Genomic DNA, 19,716 nt, shown 5'->3' with positions numbered 1-19,716 from the left:
AACTCGGTACAAGAAGCATTACGTGCGATGGAAGTTCACTAAGTCCTCAACGCGAGTACCAGGTGAGGAGCAGTAGCCAGAGCAAGTAACTTCATCGACACTCTCATTGACTTGGATCAACAGGAACCCTGGTGGTCAGATCCGGACTCCGGAGAAGAAGAAGTGCAAAGCGGAGAACAGGTGAAATAAGAGGGTACGAAGGACGAGGGCTCCTCACGGACTCATCAAGGTCAAGGCAGCCCCACTCCTCCTCTTGCAACAATGTCTTCATCAACCACCACTTCTACTGGAGTGGTGACTCCCTCTACTCCCGACTCTACCTCTGTTGGAGAAGCTGCTACCTCATCTATTATGCATAGCTCCGGGTTCCTAGCTAATCCTTCTTCCACATCTATCCCACTCAGGGGTGCATTTGCTCTAGCCATGCCTTTACCTGCCATGAAGGTTTCATCTCCCTTCCCATCCACACCGGTGCTGCCTTTTCCACCACCTCCTTCCTTCCCTACTGCCTACTCATCCATGACTTCAACTCCGTTTCTCTCTTTCCCAAATGCTCTCCCATCCTCATGCCCACATCTTCTATGTTCTCACCCTTTCCCTCTGCAACACGGAGGCCCTTCGCGTATGCAGTACCACCTGTGCACATGTCCTCTATGACTACATCAGTAGTGACTTCCCCATTGTGGTCCTCCACAGGAGGTGTTGTCGATGTGGTCTCCTCCTCTGGAACACCCACACTCATTACGGCTCCATCGGGACTACCTCCAACTCTTGCATCTGCTTCAAGCCTCTCAAGTGGAAATGCCAGTTCTCAATCCTATAGATAGAGCTAGACTTCTCGAGCTACTCAACAAGGTCCACCTAAAGACTCAAAAGTTCAAAGGCCACCTCCATGAGGATGCAAAAGCTCATGTGAGAAAATTCCTCACAGCATGTAGAGCTAAAGGTGTGGAGAATGAGCATGTGTTCCTTCACATCTTCCCCTCGTCATTGGAGGATGCCGCGGATGTATGGTACGGTCAAATTTTCCCTAAACACTTGCAGATGGGGACACCAGACCTAAGGGAGGAATTGTTATGCACTTTCAAGTTGAAAAAATTCAAACACATGATTGTCCAAGAGTTATCCACTGATACCATGAAGCTTGGCGAAAGTATCTTGGAGATGTACACGAGGATGAGGGTCCTGGCCGCAAAGATGTCTGTGCCACCTAATGATGCCGTCATGAAGGGGGGGTGGTTTTTGAAGGCTTTACCTTCCACCATCGCTATAAGGCTGGTTGACAAACTCCCTGAGCATGCCTCACTACAAGACTTCCTGGTGTGGTCAAAGTCAGATTCTTGAAAAAGCAGTATCCACTTGGTCAATCTTTCACCAAGAGTGGGCTTATTTAATAAATACTTAAGAGCTTGATTGTCAGTAATGATGATGAACCTACTTCCCAGGAGGTAATGGTGATACTTGGTCATGGCATACACCATGCCGAGATCTTCTCTTTCAGCGGTATTGTAATTGCATTTTGCTCCATTCAGTTGTGGGCTTGAAAACTCACTTGGAGATCCACCTTGTAGTCTTTGTCCGACTCGGCCAAGAGTGCACCAATGGCCAATCCACTACTCAGAGCTCTATCATAGAGTTCTTTCTGCCAGATCACATGGACACTTGTGAGACGAGGCTTCGACATGATCGCCATCTAGAGCCAATGACCCGACAACTCAGATAGAGGGTTGATGCATAGATCACACTTGAAGACATCCCCTCTCTGTTCAGAGTTGGAGCCCGACCGACAGGGGTTACTGTGGCCCTTGTTAGACGCAGAGCTATGACTACGAGATGTCACAGAGCCACACCCATGAGCAGCTGACAACACTCTATCGCCAATTTCATGCCTCTATTGCCGCCTCATCCACCCTGATTTCCTGATGGCGATGATGATGATGTTGATCTGTAGTCGACCACTGGCATGACTATGTTGTAATTAGTACTTTCATTTTGCATTTTTTCATTCTGCATTATACATTGGCGTGGATGCTCGTTTAGTAGCTCCACCCCCACAGCTTATTTGTAGCAGGTTTTTCACAGTCTCATAGACCCCTCGTTCTTCCAAAGACTTTAATAAACTTTCTTTCTTTCTTTCTTTCTTCCTCCCGCTTTCTGTCTCCCTCTCTCATCCTTTCTCTTCCTCTTGGCCTCTTCTTCCCGCAACATTTCGGGGTCGGACGGAACTTATTTTTTTGTTTGAGTCGGCCTATTCACCTTGATTGGCTATGGATTTCCATTCATCCAATCCTACTCCACTTCCACCGGCCGCGAAAGCAGTTACGTTTTCAGAAAACGAGTTGCACCAACTCAAGAAAGATGTAGAGCTTGAAAGTTTTGCCACATTGATCGCATGCATCTATGGGTCTCACCTTCCATATCTAGATGCTTGCGGCGCTACCTTCGGACCTCACCCCTCGACTCAAAGATGTTCGCTTATTAGGGCGAGGTTTCTTCAAGGTTGTTTTTTATTCATCGGAGGCTGCGAGCGTTGTGCTCAAAGCCGGGTATTTGCACGTGGGACATAAAAGATTTTTTTTGACCCTTTCATGCTGGGCTTTGACCCTGTGGAAGAAGCCAAGCAAGGGTTTTCTTTTTTCGTCTGTTTTCCTAGTCTCCTACAGGTTTACCATCGCTCACTCTTGGTGATTGGGGAGTACTTTGGTATTGTCACTGAGATCCCCCCCCTCCCTCGACAGTTGCAGAGGCGATCGGGTCTGACGGGGTTCCTAGAGTTAGGGTCCTTACATTGGACCCTAATTTATTAGATGATCATATCTTGCTTCAGCATCCAAATGGTTCTTTCTTTCGACAAAGAGTGGAGATCGAGGGAAGACATGACCAGTGCAGGATCGTTGGGCATTTCGCTAGGGAATGCCTAAAAAAGAAGAAGAGCTGCTCCTTCTTATCCCAGCCCGTTGCTATCACCATGCATAAGATAGTGTATGGGAGAAAATGCTCAATTATTGCTTTGTACACATGGGCCCTTGCTGCATTTTTGTGATGGGAGGCCATCAGGGTCCCTTGGAAGCCACCCTCATCGCCATCTCGTAGGATATCATCTACACTTGTGTGCCATTGGGGAGCATGGGACTTCAAGATATAGGGCAACCATCAAAAGGCGGTAGTGTTTCTGTAAGGCTTGGCTTGCAAGCATCTTTGATGTCTTTACCAAGCAAGGTATTTAATGGATGTGCAGTCCTCCACCTTGGTTGTTAGCCCCTATTTCCAGAGATTCCCTAGGAAGTGAGCTAGGTTGTCTATGGTGAAGAAGGCATCTTGAGATGTGTAGAAGGAACTATTTGTCTAATGTTGTCACTACCACAGGAAGGAATACAAGACCCAATACATTGTAAGAAGAAATCCTCCATGATTCTTGACTTGGAATATTCCGAGTTCCTTAACAACAAGCTCACAAAAGAAATGCTCTATGTGCAATATCGAGATCAAGGATATTAAGCTATGCATCGAAAGAATCAAGGTCTCCCAAGCCAGTGTACCTCTAACATCTATGAGCCCATCTATGAAGGAGAAAATGGAGAAAGGTTGTGAACACAAGTGAGCAAGAAGTGGTCACAAAGAAACTCCAATAGAATGCTCAATGAAAATGAAGTGCAAGTATTTGGTATACATAGTACCCAGGTACTACACACCAAAATAGACGAAGTCCTAGTTTATCCTACACCACCATCATGTCTACAAATCCCCCCTCAATGATATGGCTGAAGTACGCTTAAATGATCTCAGAAGTACCTGCTGTACCTAAAGTACCATGGTTGCCCAAATTCATCCATGTGTGAATATAGCAACCTATGGGAGTACACAAGAAACAATGTCATTTTACGACCCCCTTGACATTGTTTTAATGTCTTTGATCCCCAAATCATGTTGATGACATGTGAAATGAGGTTTTTGGTGAAGATATCTACCACATTGTCCTCAGTGAAACAATAGATAAGGTCAATGAAGCCATCTAAAATACAATCCCGTACGTAATGATGATGATTTTCAATGTGTTTCATGCGAACATGAAAGACAAGATTCTTGTGAATGGCAATGCAACTCTGGCTGTCACAAAGGAGTATCATTGTATGTGTCTACATTGTATAAACTCTTCAAGTCCGATTCAAAGATAATTCATGATATTCTTCTTGAGATGTGCATTGCAATCCCTAGAGTGACACCAACATGAGCAAACAAACTAGGTAGCTGCCAACAATACCTGGTTGACCAGGTCTCCCGAATTGACATGGTTGATGTAATACCTCTATCCCACACTTGGCTGTCGCTCTCACTTGAGGATAGTGTTTGGGAGACGGTATCTAGCATCACTACCTAGGCAAACAGCAGGGTCCACCATCAGCTACCCTAGTAGCCATATGGCAAGACATCATTTTCACATTGCGCGCCATTTGGGAGTGCGGCACTCCAGGTTCAAGAGGGACCGCCGAGAGGCGTGAGCATTTCTGCAAGGCTCGGCCTGCAGGCATATTCTACACCTTTTCTACCATGGGAGATATCCGCTGGATGTATAGACCACCACCTTGGCTATTAGCCCCTATTCAAGAGAGCCTATGATTTCTAGAAACATGGGAGATATCCGCTGGATGTATAGACCACCACCTTGGCTATTAGCCCCTATTCAAGAGAGCCTATGATTTCTAGAAACATGCTGGTCTTTCTGAGTGCCAAGTTGTCTTCCTTTGTACTTACCATCATTAGCTCCGTTTCTGGAAGCTAACTTGTATGGTGTTTTCTTCAAGTTTTAATGGAAGGTACTTTTCTTTTTAAAAAAAAACAATACTTGATTGACAAATACCACTATAGAGGCAAGATCCAACTTGGCTAAACTCCAAAATAGAAGTCTCCTTTGATACTCTTGAACACAGAAGTTAAGTATATTGTGGAAGGAATGCCAATGCCCACTTGACAGCCCAATCTAGCATATAGATCTCTCTAGACCCAAGTGAAGCCAAAATTTGAACCCCAATCTAAAGAGTCCTCATCACTAACCTAAAGCCGTTGGATTTGTGCAATCTAGGCTTCTTTTGCAATGAAAACAAATCGAAGTCTGTCCCAAAAGCAGTAAGGGAATGAGGGGAGATATCCGAAAAAAATAGCTATGTCATCTAGAAGTTCACTATCCCAGTAAGTCCTCATCCTATTTGAGGGGGAGTCTCAAATCAAGTATGTCAAACTGAGAACTCAGATAGGGACTCATGGCCTCTACCACAAAATAAATACAAGAGAAGAGCAAGGGGGGTTCCCTACTGGACTGGTCTAGAAATCGGAAATCTCTCTCCTCTAGGCATCTCTTTGATCTATAAAGAGAGAATACCTCTCTGATCCAAGAGTTTGAAAATACAAAACACAGCAACGTACTCTCCAAAAATCCTGAGCCTATTATTTCATAAGCTTTTCTCAATATAAAAGGAGAATACAAAACACAGCAACGTACTCTCCAAAAATCCTGAGCCTATTATTTCATAAGCTTTTCTCAATATAAAAGGAGAATAGCATGTGTGACCTAGCACTATGTCTGGCCAACTCCAAGGCCTCCCAAAACAAGAAGATATTATCCAAAATACTGCAGCCATGCACAAACCAGGTCTGTATATTGTGGACCAAATCAGGAAGTAGAGGCTGCAACCATAGGCTGATTGCCTTTGCTAAAATTTTATAAGCCGTGCCCAAGAGTGTCACTAAAGAGCTGAAGTAACATGAGCACGAATGTCCTCCCAAAAGGCAATGGAGGATGAGGGGTCAATCCATTCGAATGAGGACAATTACCCTCATATATTGGAGATAATGCAATCTCGAATTCCATTTTGGCAAAAGGTACATCAAATGAGAGCCTCATATCCAGAGGCAACAACAAGGAACAGTCTGCCACACCCTCAATCGGGCATTGTCTCTATCTGCATGTCTGTGGATCCCACTGCAATCTTTATGTCCTCTTTTCTGCCCGAAGAAACTTCTGTTAAGTCATCTTTACTCTTTTATGTTTGGCACATGTGGAATTAAAACCTACCTCCTAGAGTTTGACATTTTTTTCTAGAAATGAAGCTGCACAAGAAGACATGAGACTCCTATAAGCATTGACATTTGATTGTTTTCCATAAATTTTTTGATTATAAACTAGCAACATATTGCAAGGGCAGTAGGCAATTAATTGTCAATTAGATTGTGACTCTCTAATAGACATTAGTATCGACATATCATAAAAAATGGAAACATAAAAGTAGTGCACCAACCTTGGTGTACTCCTCCTCAATGAAGGCCAAGGCATCATGTGTTGTTGTTAAGGTGGTCATTGGCATTTTCTCCAAGAAAAGTGATCTTGCATCAGATACCTGGAGCCAAAACACAGAAGAAATGGTAAGAGAACATGTCCAACTATATCCAATCACTTTGAATTCACAAATACAACAATTACAGTATTGGACATATAAAATATACAAATTTCTAAAGATACTATACCTGCATCATACCAATATTAGATAGATAAAGGCTACAAATTTCTAAATATATTACACCCATATTTAGAACACATATTGGCATCATTGTCCGACCACTTTTTTTTTTCAGACATAACAAAAGTAAAGGTGGAAGCTTACCTCTTTGGAAAATGACTTCACCATAAGTGAAAGAGTTTCATAGAATCCTTTCTTGGCCTGTTCCAGATCCCCTTCCAAGTTCTGCAGCATAGACTGAAATGCATCCCAATCTTCAGGCAGTTGTTCTAGCATCAACGTTTCATCCTCAGTTATGGGAACCTGTGATTTCACATCCACATGTTATCCTGGTATCCTCAGTGATCATTGTTAGGCTTCTCTGAGGTCCTTTACACCAGAACACTGCTGATTATTTAATATTACCTCAAATTTTAGAAGCGTTCTGTATTTTTCTTGCAGGGGCTCAAATCGGGATTCAATGTTTGCATGCTCCTCTTTTACAGCATGCCAGCGATTGACTTTTTCAGTTAACATATCCAAATTTTCTGGTGGTTGTTTAAGCTCCTTTGTATTTCTGTGAAAAGTGAGAACAATGAAGCAGGATACAGTCCTCACTTTTTACACAAAAATACATCACAATTTTCTTGTATGTCATTGGAAAAACAATGGACCAAAAACCATGCCTGATCTCATAACAAATATTTTTTCCCTTTCGAAAGAAGCTTCTTAGATTCAATTCATCTTAATTGAGACTATAGATTCCAATCATAAAGGAAAACAAAAACGAGTTGGCCAAAGAAACAACACAAAATCATGGTTGGCTGATCAATTACACACAAAGAAATTTGACCTTGTAGGTTTTCAATAAATGAAGTAATATGAAAATATCTTGTTTTACCTGTCCATGTATGCATATATGTCCTCCAGCTCTGCTCGTGCAATGGAGTTCAACAATGTCCTGAAAAGATGAATCACAAGAATCTTAGTTGAGGTTTACGGAAGCAGTGATTAGAAATACAAAATGTGCAAAAAAAAAAAGAGAATAATTACTAAAAAATTACAGAGTTCTTGGCAAAGAGATGTAACGACAAATTTTTTGATAAGAGAACAGAAAACATACTACCTTTAAAGAGTCTCTACCTTGAAATATATGCTACCTTTAGAGAATATCTATCCCAAATGATATGTCAAAAACCTTTCATTGCAGTTGCCGGAATGCCTGTCCATTGGCAATATACACTATCTCTCATGAGCTGCTCATCTACAATGGGCTAGAGAGAGCAGCTTGGTATGCTTTTCTCTCTCATACTTTTTTTTGTTGCAAAAATAGACTTCCATTAAGTATGAATAAAACCCGCAAGAGCAAGCTCAAGGCAAAAATACATCATGATAAAAACACCTCAAAATGAGGTCGAAAATAACCAAGGCTGAGGCTGAAATTGAAGGAACATGAGAGCAGAAGATAATCACATGATAAAGACAAGATTGAGGCAACAAATTGATATCATTGGATTCATTGTGACAGCAAGTACAAGTGCCTCTTTTATAGGCAGAGCAGCCTTCTCTTTGACATCATAGGTGAGGTCACTAGACCACCTCATACACCTAACTTACTTAACTCTAGGAGGTGGCACTAATTGCTCACCTACTAGACACATTCACACCCACACAATTGTAGGACACCCTAAGACTCTAGGACACACTTAACTTGACTCCATGTTCTAACACCCCACCATGGAGAAAGGTGAGGGACAACTAGAATGGAACCAAGAACAGAATATGACAATGATGGTCATCTCATTGCATCCTTACAGGCCAACGTAGAAAGACTCCAAACATAGGCACTCCTATTACAATTGTGTGTAGATCTTGAATAAAACCAAACCATCAATATGTATGGGATGTTGTCGTGTCTAAATTTTATGCACATTGGCGGTTTCAACAGGTTGCCTTCATACACCACACTGTTTTTGGCAAGGAAGAGGAAGTAAAAGACTTTATTCCCATCCTTTTCTGCAACTGTAAGTGTCCGATCATGGTCACCATCCAAGAGAATCTCAGGATCTACAATTGGAACCATACTGCTGTCCTGAGAAATTGCATCATATCGTGCAGGGCCCCTTGCAGTCACTTGAACAACTAGCACAAAATGACCATTACTACAGCTTGCCATTTAGCAAACCTTGCCCCTTGCTTGTAGCTTTTCATTCTTCAATCAATCGCTCAACAAAGATACACTGCCATCTATGCGTCTTGAATCAGAATAATTGTCTTAAGGATAAACATGGTGAGAGCAGCAATCAACGAATGCATCACCCCAATCAACCAAGCTCTATTGAAAGCAATTCGTAGCAGAATCTGAATGTGTCCAGCGTGTCAAATGATACGCTATTGAGTGGCCAGATATCAATGAAAAATTGTGTTGATTGAAATATGTTGACTGCCTCTAGGCTGTCTGAATCAATAGATGAATACAGACCGGGCAATCGAAACTGGCAGAAGAAGCGCCGCTGTTGACAGAGTACCAACAGATATGCATCGATAGGACAATCTCTAGGACCACCTCAGAAAAATACGTTCGAATGATGCTGACAAGATTATGCCATTACGAACTGATAACAATATGCATCTCACATAATACCTTGTGTTTCCGTGTAGCATGCCCATTCAACAATGCTGGAGAAGAGAATATTAGGCCTTGCAGAATACCTTGCGCTGCCTCATAAAGAATCACCAATTTAGAATTCAAAATTGTGTGCATCTGAATCGCACAAGTATATCCTTCTTGAATAGCCAATTTACAAGTATTCGTAGCCCAGAGACACGGGAAGCAGCGCCAATGGTATAGAATTAAGAGCAAAGCCACGAGATAGTAGATCATTGGATAGAGATGCGTCTGGCTGTGGTGGACTCAAAGCTTCAAACGAACCAGATAAGCTAAGCGTGCAAATCGAAAAGCTGGAAAGAATAGTTGTGCAATGGCTGGAGCAGAATGGCTTGCATCTCACGTGTAGGAGGTGTAGGAAGCCCAGCTGGCTCTGATACCACGTCAAGGAACATGAGAGCAGAAGATAATCACATGATAGAGACAAGATTGAGGCAACAAATTGATATTATTGGATTCACTGTGATAGCAAGTACAAGTGTCTCTTTTAAAGGCAGGGCAGCCTTCTCTTTGACATCATAGGTGAGGTCACTAGACCTCCACCTCATACACCTAACTTACTTAACTCTAGGAGGTGGCACTAATTGCTCACCTACTAGACACATTCACACCCACACAATTGTAGGACACCCTAAGACTCTAGGACACACTCAACTTGACTTTATGTTCTAACAGAAATTGCCACCGCAACCCTATGGACGTCTCAAAGAAGAAGGGAGAGCCTCTCCATTCCCTAAAGAAAATAACCCTCCTAGCAGAAGCTGCCTGAGAGGATTCCTGCATACTCATCCAGATGGCCATCAGAGTATGTATAGTTTCTATCCATATACTGGCCAAAGTGAGGGAGGGGTGAACTTGGATCCATCCATAGCCTCTGTGCATTCGGCTCTCCAAATATGCAATGGTGATATGCTCACCATTATCTCCCAAGATGAGTCAACCGAGGCATGTACAGGCCTGAAGGGTATGGAGGACCCCTGCATGGTCACCCAGATGGCCATCAATGTATGTATAGTGTCTATCCATAATTGGCCATGGTATGAGAGGGGTGGAACTGGGATCCATCCAATGCCTCTGTGCCTTTGGCTCTCCAAATATGCCACACTGCAATACTCGCCAGTATCTCCTAAGAATAGCCCATAGACGCATGTGCAGTTCTGAAGGGTGAAGCAAGAACACCATCCGGAGAGCATGGCTCAACTAAATGGTGTCAAAATAAATCCCAAGATGGAGTCATGTATCTCATAGAAGACGTGGGGCCCCGAAAGAGAGAGCCAAGCAACTGAGCCCCAAGTCATGAAAAAGGGGTGGCGAATAAAGCTACTGAAAATTTGGCTATCCCCTTCCAAATTATCCTGGCTTGTCTGCAATCCCAAATGCAAATGCTGAGCTGACTCGACAAGAAAAAGGCAACAAGGACAAGTAAGGTCGGCTCTGAACCTGGATCTCCATAGGTTTACTATAATCCCTCCATGAATGATTGTCTATTCCTACGGGATTTCCAAACTCTCCTCCAGAAATTCTTGTGTATGTCAGCTGAAATCTCATAACACTCCACTCCCAACGGGGTGATCTAAAGGGTCTCCAACCTCTACAACTCGACTGGAATATCCTAACAATGTAACCAAAGAAGCAAAGGCTCTTCTCTCACTACCCTTCATCAATCCATTCCCATTCCCCGGTATCCCATTGTAAGTACTTTATGGGAACACTCCCATAAAGCCACAATCTCCACCTCCCAGGGTAACAAGACATGGGTGAGGGTCTAAGTACCACTCTAAGTCTGAGCCATGCTCCACCAATCCAACAATCTTGACCGGTTGAAATGGAATATCTCTAATAAAACATCATCGATCAAATCTGGAAAATCTGCCACCCATTAGGACATCACAGCATTCCTAGTGGAGGGAGAGGCTAGGGAGAGACTAGGGAGGGGCTAGACAGCAGAGGGGGCAACAAGGGAGAGAGCCGAGGAGGAAGAGAAGCTAGAGGAGGAGGTGGTAGCTACATTTAAGAGGACTGAGACTCTCATGTCTAGTTTCACCAATGCTGGAATATCCTACCAGACTCTAATTTGGCATCATCTCTGGCAGGTGTATCAACATCGATTAAAGGAAGGGAGGCATAAAAACCTGTAGCTAGGCATAAGACGGCATCAAGATATAAATGTAGAACCCCTTGTGTGTCAATTAGCTGAGAAATGATTTCTTTACTATGTCTCGGGTCCATCGTAGAGAAGAAATGCTTATTGACATTATCCCCATTTGTATCCAAAAGGACTCACATGCATGAAAGGCATACCCTACTCTCTAATCTAGCAAAATATGTTGATGAGCCCTTGCTGTAGTAAGGTACTCCTAAATCCAAGCATCCGTAGGCCATGTTTACTCTTCCCTCTGTAGGGTTGTTAATTGCTGTATAAGGCCAATATCAAGTCTGAGAATCTCAGCTCTTTTGAAACTAGTGACAAGTTTCATAAAAATCACTAATCCCAAAGAGGGTTGCTGCCACATGTAAAGAAGATGCTACTCCACCTTGCAAATGAGACACCCAAATCTGCAAAACATTCTCCATGAGGCCCTCCTCTGCATACAAGGCATCTGGAATTGTAATACTGGCAGAGCGGCATCTCAAGTGAGTTACCACAACCACCGAAAAATGATCTAAAGTGGAAACCCCTATTGCAATTCATACCGAGCCACCTCTATCTAGTGCCCAATCATCAACATAAAATCTGTCTATCTTTGCATGGATGGGCATTTGCACTCTCCTATTTGACCACGAGAATAGGAGTGAATGAGGCAAAGTGTGAAAGGCATCATTTGTCCAAGCATCTCTACCATTGAACTTCAAAAGGAAGGCATCTGCGTCCACTACTAAGATGGGAATATCACCCGCTTAAAGATGTGGAGGGTCAGGAGCACAAGTATTATCCTCGTGTAGTGACTGTGGAGGATCAATAGTCCCGACCGGTACCCAATAAGGAGCGATAGGTGTGGACTGTGCTGAAGGTCCTCCTCATGTGCAGCCTTTGCTATTAGCAGATCTATATAAGAGAATGGGGAGGCTCCCCTTTCTTCTCTAAGACTACTACAGGGTTGAGATGGCATTTTCAGCCTCAATCTTGGTTGTTTTTTACCTCCTTTTAAGGAGTGTTCTTATGCACCGCATGATGTATTTCTGCCTGAGCTTTTGCTCTTGCGGCTTTTGTTCATACTTAATAGAAGTCTTTTTTATGGGGAAGAAAAAAGACATGAGATTCTCATTGATGCAACTTTCACCAATCTGGAATTTAGGACAGCAATTCTTGTCTCCACAAGGTCAAGTGCACAAACTCAGTTAGGTTGACACCCTCCATTTTCATTGCCTTTTGGGACATGATTGGGGGCCATGTTACCTCATCCCTATAGGGCATTTGGGAAACACCTGGATGGAGCTGATTCTTGATTAGCTATGTGTGACAGCGATGAGGGATGCCACCCAATCCCTATATATTCCAACTAGCTATCCTCATCGGCGGAAGAAAGTGGGTTGGAATACCTTACCCGACCTGGTGGCGGAAAAAGAACCCTCCACCAGAGTTGACCTCCTGCCATACACACGAGGTCCAAGGAGAGGAAAGTCCACAAGTGAGAGAGAGAAACATCTCTCAAAAGGGATGCCGATAACTGGCTCTCCGAAATATTTGCAGCCCAAAAGTGTGAGGAGTTGCATTTTGTATCTAGGCATTTTTGGTACTCTATTTCATTTCATTTTGTATCTAGGATTTTTGTAGCCATTTTTGGCATCTTAGTGGTATTACGATGAGGCCACCTAGTTGGCGCATCGTTGATGATGTATTTTCCTTTCGGATGATTTTGTGTCCCATAGGCCATGTATGGCCTTCCGTGGACCTTTAATAAAATTTCTTTCTTTCTTTCTTTCTTTCTCTCTCTCTCTCTCTCTCTCTCTCCCTTACCCCCCCTCTCTCTACCATCCCCCTCCCGCTTCTCTCTTCCCTCCTCTCTCTCTACCACTTCCCCCCCTTCTCATCCTACCACCCACCTTCCCCTCTCTCCTCTCCACCCTCCCTCCACCCCCCGCCACCGTGCAACGATGCCCCACAGAGCCGCCCGCCTGCCCCACCCCGTCCACCACCCCGCCTCGCGGCGTTGCCTTACAGCGCTGCCCCGCCCCGCCCCCACACCTCCCTCGCCCACCACCCGCCCTCTTTAAAAAAAAAAAAACAACGACAAACAACCCTAGAATTAACCCTAGGTTAGATTAACTAACCCTAGGCTAGACTATCCTTAGGTCAGTTACTTTAACTAGGCTAGGTTAGTGTAACCTACGTTAGGTTAGTTTTGACCTTAGTTTACTTAGTTTCACCTCAATTAGGTTTCATTAACTGTTATTTAGTTACAGTAACTAGGTTAGTTGAACTATCTATGGTCAGTCTAACCATCATTAGGTTGGGTTAGTTAAGTTAGTCTAACCTAGGTTAGTTAATTTACCCCTCAGTTGGAATTTAAGGCCATTCACACTACCTTTAGGACCCCCCCCAACCCAAATTTTACCCCTACTTTAACCCCTCGTAACTCATCCGTTTGGGACCCAAACTGAACCCCGTTTGAACCCAGATTTCACACACGGAAACACCACGCTACAGGGTATTCTTCCAACCCATTGCACACCATTTCAGCATCCCTAGCACTCGTTCATTCGTGCCCCCGTGTGGACCTCGTCTCGCACAAATTCGATCATATCTTCATGCCGTGACCTCCGATTAACGATCCGTCTGCACCGGCACATTTCCCTACACACATAGGACAATCTTATGCACATTATTAACATGACGGTCCCCACACAAACTAACACCACTCTAACACATCCAACAACACTACATCCACATCCGCACTTGTGGCAGAGACACCCTTAGGAAAATCTCGCACAATCTGCATGCAGCTACGTTCCGGCCAACACCTTCGACTCCAATGCTCGCCACATCAACATATAACTCCGTTACAACAACCGCCCCCGCCAATCCTCTACCCGAATCCCCCATGAGATTCAACCACTCCCTTTAACTCCACAACCCAACATGGCTGGACGCCGTCATAACAATGATGGAGATATCGAGCTTGACGCAGAGGCTGACAATTTCTTCAATTGAAGAAATAACAACAATCAAGGCCGATGCCCCTTGGGAAAATTGGAACTTCCCAAATATAATAGTAGGGGAGACCCAGCTCGATTCCTCTAGCATTTTGATGATGCATGCCGCACAGGTGGAGATCAATCCCATGAAACCAAGGTGGCTTGGTTTCCAATGGCCTTAACTGATGAAGCGTCTGAATGGTACCTAGACCTTCTCATGGAAGAACGCACCACATGGGACCTACTTCAGACGGAATTTAAAAGACGCTTTCAAACGGAGAGGCTACAAGACGATCCCGCTCTCCAACTCAGCAAGATCGAACAAGGCCAGAGAGAAGATGTATGCACGTACCTGGGTAAGATGAAATGATTAATCGCCAAATGTGGCCCACGCCCAGATGCAAAGTACCTCACGGCATGGTTCATTGCAGGACTCAGAAAGAAAATCTGAAAGGATATGACAAAGATAAAGCAGCTATGAAACGTTTAGTGCTGCTCATGCGACAGCCATTGACATCGAGGATGGCATGACAAACTCAGACACGAGCAGTGATGATGGCAGATCTAGTATCCGAGATAAGCACTCCAAAAAAGGCAAATCCAAGTCCATTGCCGACACATCAAATGAAGACCGCCTAGAGGCCATGACCTTGAAGCTGAAAGAATATATGATGCAAGCCATGGATCAAAAACTCCACTTGTCTCAACCACCAACTCAGGCATATCCACGGCGAGAAAATGTCTAGTGTCCACACTGCCTGGCAAATCATACAGCAAATGAGTGCCCAGTCCTAAGAGCCAGGATCACTGCACAAACAAATCCACCACCAAGGTTGTGGTGCCATATCTGCATCATCGACGGCCATGACGAGAACAGTTGCATCTTCAACATGCGCAACAACCCGCCTCGACCTCAACAATACCAAGCGGCACCCAAATCAGTGTACACACAACCGGCACTTGCACAAGCCCCCCCAGCTCCAAGGCTGAATCCTGTTCCCGTTCAGATACAAGTCCCATAACTACTCAAGAATCCGAATCCACGACCATATCCAAGAGCACCAAACCCAACTCCTCAAGCAGTCAATACATCAATTACAAGCCGAGGAAGTAGACTCGTTATTTGAGTATGAAGCAGAGTACCCAGTGTACTATGTAGAAGGTGTAGAGGATCTAATACCAGTTTATGCAAATCAAGTACAACCCAACACATTTCGAGCACCAATCAAATGCTACGGTTGTGGAGAAAATCACCGGATCGCAGAGTGCCCTCATCGTGGTAGCCTAGCTACTTTCCAACCACTCTGCAGAGATTGTGGCATAGGACATGCATGCATGGATTGTCCCATGAAAAATAAGATCCCAGAACAAACAGAGGTTAAGCCTGATGTCCGCATCGGCATCATTGGGGTGGACCATCAAAGTCTGGGTCCGGCAAGTGCAAAATCACAACCTGTCAATGTAACTACACGCCAACAGAAAGAGGTCACCAAGGACCCTAACATTCCAATGCAACCAAAGCGACTTCTGAAAAAGAAAGCACAAGTGCCTCCACCTCCGCCAAGCAATGAGCAACCGAGCTCATCCACATCAACTCCCGAGCCTCAAATAAAAGAAGCTCCATATCCGAATGCAGCGGTGGAGAAGGCTCGTTTTCAGGCACTTCAACAATGGGTCCAAAATGAACAAGCTCAATTTGAGGCTGAGAAGTAAGCTCAAGACCCAATCCATGACTTGGCCCCACAAAGTAATGATATTGTACTCGAGCCTTTGTTCCAACAATAGACTCCATAACAGAATGTACCGCCACGTCAACTTGAAGGAGCCGCACTCTCTAGCATCTTGAGTTGCCCTGTGTCAATTCCCATCGGAATCCTCTTACGGAATTGTCCCAATCTCTGGGAGAGTTTCAAAGGATGGATTGAACTTGCAAATCCCCCTCCACCTATGAACGACATTGAAGATATCCCTGTGCGGATGGGTGAGAGAGATGACATCTGCAACATTACTGTGCCTTTGATCCACAAGGCATATATTGAAGTCCAAGTCCAAGCCATAGTGGATGGTGGAGCAAGTGTAAATGTCCTATCAAAGGAGCTCTATGAAGAATGGGGTCTCCCACCAATGCAAAAGGCTAATTTTAACATACGCCTTGCCGATCATTCACGGGCTAAACCCTTGGGGATAGTGAATGGCGTGTCCACAAAGATCACAGGAGTCCGCTTTTCCCTTCAATTCACAATCTTGGATCTCCCCAAAAAATCCTATCAAATCTTACTGGGTGTTACCTTATCACATGACGACCACTTGTCGATAGGCGTTGACCACATGACGACATCTGTTGACCACATGTTGACCATGTGTCAACACAAGTTAGCCACGCGATCACACGGATTCATCCAGGAGTACTATCCGAGGCAACCACGTATCGACACATGTCAACCACAGGTCAACCAGGAGTATCATGTCCAAAGTGATCTCATCAAGGGCTGCGCACATGAAGAGTGAGCTTAGCACATGGAGCAATCAGGAGTATTTACATTTACACAGTGGTTCAGTGATACAGTGGTGCGGTGATCCAACTCACCTGCACATGGAGAATTTACACCATCCTAACTAGAAGAGGCTGGTGAGTCAGAGAGTCAAGAAGTCACCATAGCCATCAAGAGAGCCAACGGCGCAACGGCTATCCTCAACAGCTAAGGAGATAAGAGGATGACCAATGGAAAGAAAGGGGGGGATTCCCAGCAAAGAAGGGAAACTCCAAGGCGGGGGATGAGGATGAAGCAAAAGGTGGAAAGAGGGAAAGGCATTCAGCATTCGGCGCTGGAGCGGAAGAGAGGAGAGTGAGGAGAGAGAGAGAGGCTAGAGCTACGAGTTCGCCAAGGAGAGAGTATGGAGAGACTTGTGTGTACCCTCTGTCTACTATGGGGATAGACCTGTGTATTCTTGTGACTTGCGACTTGTGATCTGGAGACACTAGTCTAGTGATATCTACTTTGGCCAACTTGGTCACTTTCTCATCTCTCTTGTCTCTTCCCGATATGGGGATTGTTCACCAGTGTAGGACGAGATTTTCTTATTCTGCTTATGTTGTGGAGTTCGTCGGTGATTGTCATTTAGCATAGTGCACTCGTACATCGTCGTTCACTGAAGTATAGCATACGACACTCGCACACCATTGCATGGTGCACTCTGCGCGATTTATTGCATTAGAACATTGCAACACTCATGCTTCTCACGCCAGTGGCCTTTGGCCTCCGGTAACACCTCCGGAAGGAGAGGAACCCCTCTCCTCAAACAGTTTATGGCGATCACGCTGGGACACTGCTGGTATTGAGTGGCACGAGTGAAGTGGTGATCTAGGGTCCTAGAGAGAGGTCTTATGCCGAGTAGTTCTGAAAAATTTGAAGGAGCTAGTGAGAGAACTAGGAGGTACTTGAGGAGAGTGGAGAAAAGACTTCCGGCAGACCAAACTAGGTACAAGAAGCATTACGTGCGACAAGGTCAAGGCAGCCCCTCTCCTCCTCCTGCAACGATGTCTTCATCAACCACCTCTTCTACTGGAGTGGTGACTCCATCTACTCCCGCCTCGACCTCTTGTGGACAAGCTGCTACCTCATTTGTTATGCATAGCTCTGGGCTCCTAGCTAATCCTTCTTCTACATCTATCCCATTGGGGGGTACTTTTGCTCCGGCCATGCCTTTACCTGCCATGATGGTTTCATCTCCCTTTCCATCCACACCGGTGTTGCCTTTTCCACCACCTCCTTCCTTCCCTTCCACCTACTCATCCATGACTTCAACTCCGTCCCTCTCTTTCCCAAATGCTCTCCCATCCTCTTTCACCCCCACATCTTCCATGTTCTCACCCTTTCCCTCTGCAACACCGAGACCCCCCACTTACGCGCTACCATCTGGGTACACTTCCTCTATGACTACATCAGTAGTGACTTCCCCATTGTGGTCCTCCACAGGAGGAGTTGTCGGGGTGGTCTCCTCCTTGGGAGCACCAACACTCATTACAGCCCCATCGGGACTCCCTCCAACTCTTGCATCTTCTCCAACCTCTCGGGTGGGGATGGCCGTTCTCAGTCCTCCAGACAGAGCTAGACTTCTCGAGCTACTCAACAAGGTCCACGTGAAGACTCAAAAGTTCAAAGGCCACCTCCATGAGGATGTGGAAGCTCATGTGAGGAAGTCCCTCACATCATGTAGAGCTAAAGGTGTGGAGAATGAGCATGCGTTCCTTCACATCTTTCCCTCGTCATTGGAGGATGCCGCAGATGTATGGTACAACCAATTTCCTCCGGACCACTTCCAGACGTGGACAGACCTAAGGGAGGAATTCTTACGTACTTTCAAGTTGGAAAAATTCGAACACATGATTGTCCAAGAGTTATCCACGGACACCATGAAGCCTGGAGAAAGCATCTCTGAGATGTACACAAGGATGAGGGTCTTGGTGGCAAAGATGTCTGTGCCACCTTATGATGCTGTCATGAAGGGATGGTTTTGGAAAGCATTACCCCCTACCATTGCTATAAGGTTGGTTGATAAACTCCCTGAACATGCCTCACTTCAAGACTTCCTAAAAGAAGCTGTCAAGATGGAACGGTCATAGCTAAGCTTTGCCTCATCAACGACTACGACCACCCAACTCCCAAGAGAGGAGGGATCATCCGCATGGCAGCAACTCTAGAAGGAGTTAGAAGAAATCAAAGAAGGCCTCAAAGATAGAATAAAGGTGGATGGCCAATCGTCCTTTGAGGCCCAAATTTGAAGTGGCCTTTGGTGCACAGAATGCAAGGGTTCTAACCATGGTTACTGGGAGTGCCCCTCCAAGCGAAAGGTACCTACTTCTACCTCATTTTGTACATTTTGTGAGATCAATGGACATGATGCCTCTGAGTGTACGTACCTCAAAGGATTAAGGAAGCTTCTTCCAGAGTATACCTCGGGGGAACCTCTAGTTCTATCCTCAGCCATACTATGCACCGTACCAACCACCAATGTCAAGAGGTGGCTATGGACCCTCTTATCAACGCGGTCGAAGGGGTCGTTTCCGAGGTGGACAAGGAAGTGTAGGCAGAGGTACAAACTCTAGAAGACCCATCATGTGTTACAGATGTGGCGAGTATGGCCACTACCAAGATGATTGTACACAGCCGTTCGGAGGACCCTCTTGTACACAATGCAACACAAACGACCACTACGCCAGAGATTGTCCCAATGGAAGAGTGGAACCCACATCCCAAGTGAATATGGTTAATGTAGTAGTGGCGAGGGAGGGCAACAGTCCCCATTTGATTGGCGCAATGTTGGGCGCTGTGACACGGTCACATACAAAAGGTGACAAATGTAAGGGCGACTCAGAGTCAGCACCGGAGACCTCAGCACCAATGAGTTCGACAAGTGTTC

The 19,716-nt window shown here is 45.0% G+C and overlaps 1 protein-coding gene across 1 annotated transcript in view; it reads right to left on the bottom strand.

The window, feature by feature from the left end:
- The window catches only part of LOC147885929 (dynein-1-beta heavy chain, flagellar inner arm I1 complex-like), a 629,024-nt gene that overhangs the window by 455,345 nt on the left and 153,963 nt on the right, over window positions 1–19,716 (bottom strand). The window contains exons 20-23 of the mRNA XM_087396248.1: window positions 7,393–7,452; window positions 6,918–7,068; window positions 6,657–6,815; window positions 6,294–6,392 (exon numbers count right to left, since the gene is read on the bottom strand). Coding sequence (XP_087252374.1) covers window positions 6,294–6,392; window positions 6,657–6,815; window positions 6,918–7,068; window positions 7,393–7,452 — 469 coding nt within the window. The remainder of the gene's footprint in view (window positions 1–6,293; window positions 6,393–6,656; window positions 6,816–6,917; window positions 7,069–7,392; window positions 7,453–19,716) is intronic.

Source organism: Dipteris shenzhenensis, chromosome 25 (assembly GCF_047967505.1).
Source record: "Dipteris shenzhenensis isolate YYH24624 ecotype China chromosome 25, Dip_SZ_1.0, whole genome shotgun sequence".
NCBI classification, from domain to species: Eukaryota; Viridiplantae; Streptophyta; class Polypodiopsida; order Gleicheniales; family Dipteridaceae; genus Dipteris; species Dipteris shenzhenensis.
This window is presented reverse-complemented; position numbering and strand designations above follow the sequence as displayed.